The following is a 3,548-nucleotide window of genomic DNA, read 5'->3' as shown; positions in this document are numbered from 1 at the left end:
AGATTAAATCTGTAGCGATATTATCATTTATGAGGCGATATATAACATATCGCCCGATCTCTCACCACTTTGATATTGTCATTTGTGAGGTGATATATAACACATCATGATAAAGCACCAGCTGTTGGTTTCGAATCCTGAATTATCTTCCAATTTAAACCAATAGTCCAAATGCGTCCACACGAAATAATCTTCAAGATCATGCCGAAAATCGAAAAAGATCATGCATTTCTCCCCACATATCCCACAACATAAACTCTGTAGATACACTACTAGTACTGATCATAAACATGTGGTAATCTATTATACGATATTAAATTTGAGTCATTGATTTTCTGAAATTTCTGCTCATATTGTAATATATATATAATTCATGCAGGAGATAGAAAAATGATAGTAGTGCATTGATTTCGTATATTTGTGTATCAGCATGCACATATTAAAGCTACTGTATGCTTTACTACTGCAAGATATTCAAGGGATTAACATCTGCATCATGAAAGTTGCAGCACATTGATCATTCGTGATGTATAAATGAGGAACACCGGGTGCTGGCCGGACAGACACTCCATCGCCATCGTCTTCCTCAGTTGTGTAGGTGTGCCTAGCTTCCAGCAATGGCGTCCTTGACAAATCTCATCATACTACTACCACTTCTCTTGCTCGCCACCTTCTCTCCTACACCATCCCTGTGCTATGTCGGTCCATCTGTTGCAAGGGTACATGAGGGTGCTACACAAGCATCTGCCTACCGCACTTACATTGTGCTCGTCAAGCCACCTCCCTCAGGTACCAACGAAGAGGGGCATCGTCGGTGGTACGAGACTTTCTTGCCGAGCTCACACATCGGCGAATCTGGGGAGCCGCGTCTCCTCCACTCCTACATCGAGGTGTTCAGCGGCTTCGCGGCGAGGCTCACAGAGGCTGAGCTCGACGCGGTCACCAAGAAGCCAGGGTTCGTGCGCGCGTTCCCAGACCGGACGCTGCAGCTCATGACCACGCACACGCCGGAGTTCCTCGGGCTGAGGAACGGCACCGGATTTTGGAGCGACGCAGGCTACGGGAAGGGAGTGGTCATCGGGCTGCTCGACACCGGGATCTATGCAACACATCCTTCGTTCGACGATCATGGTGTCCAATCACCCCCGACAAGGTGGAGGAGCTCGTGCAAGGCGGTCAGGTGCAACAACAAGCTCATCGGTGCCAACTCATTTACTGGAGATGACGACTCGTACGATTACGTGGGGCACGGAACACACACCTCGTCCACTGCCGCCGGCAACTTCGTCACCGATGCGTCAGACCATGGCGTGGGCACGGGCACTGCTTCCGGAATTGCTCCAGGTGCCCACATCGCCATGTACAAGGTGTGCACCGCCGAGGGCTGCCAAGAATCCGCCGTACTGGCCGGCCTGGATGCGGCCATCAAGGATGGGGTGGACGTGCTCTCGCTATCTCTCAGTAGTCTCGCCGGTGTCAGCTTCAATAAGGACCCCATCGCCATCGGTGCGTTCAGTGCTATATCCAAGGGCATCATTGTGGTGTGTGCGGCTGGCAACAAAGGTCCCACTCCACGGTCGGTCTCCAACAGTGCACCGTGGTTGCTCACGGTTGCCGCTGGCTCAGTGGACCGGAGATTCGACGCTGGCGTGCATCTCGGCAACGGCAAGCGCATGGACGGAGAAGCATTTACCCCAGCGATAAAGCCAACCTCAAAGCCATACCCTCTCTTCTACTCCGAGGAACATCGTTTCTGCCAGAATGCGTATTACGGTTCAGTTGCCGGGAAAATAATTGTTTGTCAGTCCACAACACCCATGGCTCGCTATTCTGACATTTCGAGGTTAATGGGTCATGGTGCGGCTGGCGTGGTTCTTTTCAATGACAAAGCCACTGGCTACACCATTATTCTTCAGGATTTCGACGAAGCGAGAGTGGTGCAGGTGACCTTCGCCGACGGCATCGCCCTCGCAGCTTACACGAAGTCAGCATCGAACGACGCCGTTGCCACTTTCACATACAACAACACAGTGTTGGGTGTTCGTCCGAACCCGGTCGTGGCATCGTTCTCTTCCCGGGGTCCAAGCTCAGTCGCTCCAGGTGTGCTCAAGCCAGACATTCTTGCGCCCGGGCTCAACATCCTTGCGGCGTGGCCAAGTCCCCCTTTCAAAATCATATCGGGCACGTCCATGGCAACGCCACATGTCAGTGGTGTTGCGGCGCTTATCAAAAGCTTGCATCCTGAATGGTCACCGGCTGCCATCAAGTCGGCCATCCTGACAACGTCGGACACCACCAACAACATCGGCGGCTCGATCTTGAACGAGAGGCATGATAAAGCCAGTGCGTACGATAGAGGCGCCGGCCATGTGAACCCGGCGAGGGCTGCTGACCCAGGTTTGGTGTATGACCTCGGTGTAACCGACTATGCAGGTTACATCTGCTGGCTCCTTGGCGAGGAAGGCTTGGTGACCATCGTACGCAACTCGAGCCTGACCTGCGCGAAGCTGCCCAAGGTCAAGGACGTTCAGCTCAACTACCCTACTCTAACTGTGCCGCTAGCATCAACGCCGTTCACCGTGACCCGGACGGTGACGAACGTTGGGCCGGCAGATTCTACATACGCTGCTAAGGTAAACTCGCCAAGCTCTATGACATTGCATGTCTCCCCAAAGACACTGGTGTTCTCCAAGGCTGGAGAAAAGAAGACGTTCAGCGTGACGGTGAGCTGCCAAGGCGTGGGTGCATCGGAAATCTTTGTGGAGGGAAGCTTGAGCTGGGTGTCGAAGAAGCATGTTGTGCGTAGTCCCATTGTCGCCATCCACGGAGTGGGAGGTCATGCTTCCGCTCCATCACCATGAACGATGTCCATGCCCTGAGATTTCAGGCTTAGTGTTTTTTTTTGTCAGATCAAACATGGCAATGGAATAAGATTTGTGTGATTGTGTCGTCTGAGTTTGTTTTTCTTATAAGAGTTTTATTAAGAACTGCAGAAACTTGTGACATTTTGTTGTTGTTTAATCCTTATGACCTCTTGTCAGAATAAGGAACAGTGCAAACAAGTGATATGTAGACTCAGTTGTGTCAGAGCACAGGCAATCTGTTGTTAAACTCTCAACTTCCTCTTGAATGCAGAGCTCCTTGTAATTGTTCAAGAAAAGAGATGTGAAGGGGGACTAAGGCACAACCATCACCCTATAGGTTCTTGAATTTTCAAACTGAAACAAAAACTTCCGATTTGACACCTTTCCGACTTTCGGATTTGATTTAAAATTTTAAGTCAACTTTCGACTGATTTTCTGAAATTGTGCTTCAGCCCAAACATTTGACGGGGAGAGAGATGGGCTAATGTGGCAAAATCTGCTCAGTGGCTTGTCACATGGCAAAACGACATTCTGATTTGGATCCATGTCAGCAAAACCAGTATTCGGACGGCTTGAATGTTTGTGCAGATAGAATGGACTAAAGCTATTGGCCAGGACAAGTTTTTGCTCTTGTATTTTGGACACAAATAGGGTTCAGGACAAGTCCTGCGTAGTGGTTATTAG

At 50.2% G+C, this 3,548-nt stretch overlaps 1 protein-coding gene across 1 annotated transcript; it reads left to right on the top strand.

Annotated features, from left to right (window-relative positions):
- Window positions 1–579: 579 nt before the first annotated feature.
- On the top strand, window positions 580–2,886 carry LOC125540948 (subtilisin-like protease 4). Its single transcript, XM_048704466.1, has one exon. The coding sequence runs from the start codon at window positions 618–620 to the stop codon at window positions 2,859–2,861; it is 2,244 nt and encodes a 747-aa protein (XP_048560423.1). The 5' UTR covers window positions 580–617; the 3' UTR covers window positions 2,862–2,886.
- Window positions 2,887–3,548: the final 662 nt, after the last annotated feature.

The sequence above is a fragment of the Triticum urartu genome, chromosome 2 (genome assembly GCF_003073215.2).
Source record: "Triticum urartu cultivar G1812 chromosome 2, Tu2.1, whole genome shotgun sequence".
NCBI classification, from domain to species: Eukaryota; Viridiplantae; Streptophyta; class Magnoliopsida; order Poales; family Poaceae; genus Triticum; species Triticum urartu.
Note: the sequence above shows the minus strand (reverse complement) of the source record. Positions and strands in the feature narration are given on the sequence as shown.

Bases quoted from the DNA above. Each gene is read 5' to 3' on its own strand.
- LOC125540948 (XM_048704466.1), top strand. From the start codon at position 618: ATGGCGTCCTTGACAAATCTCATCATACTACTACCACTTCTCTTGCTC.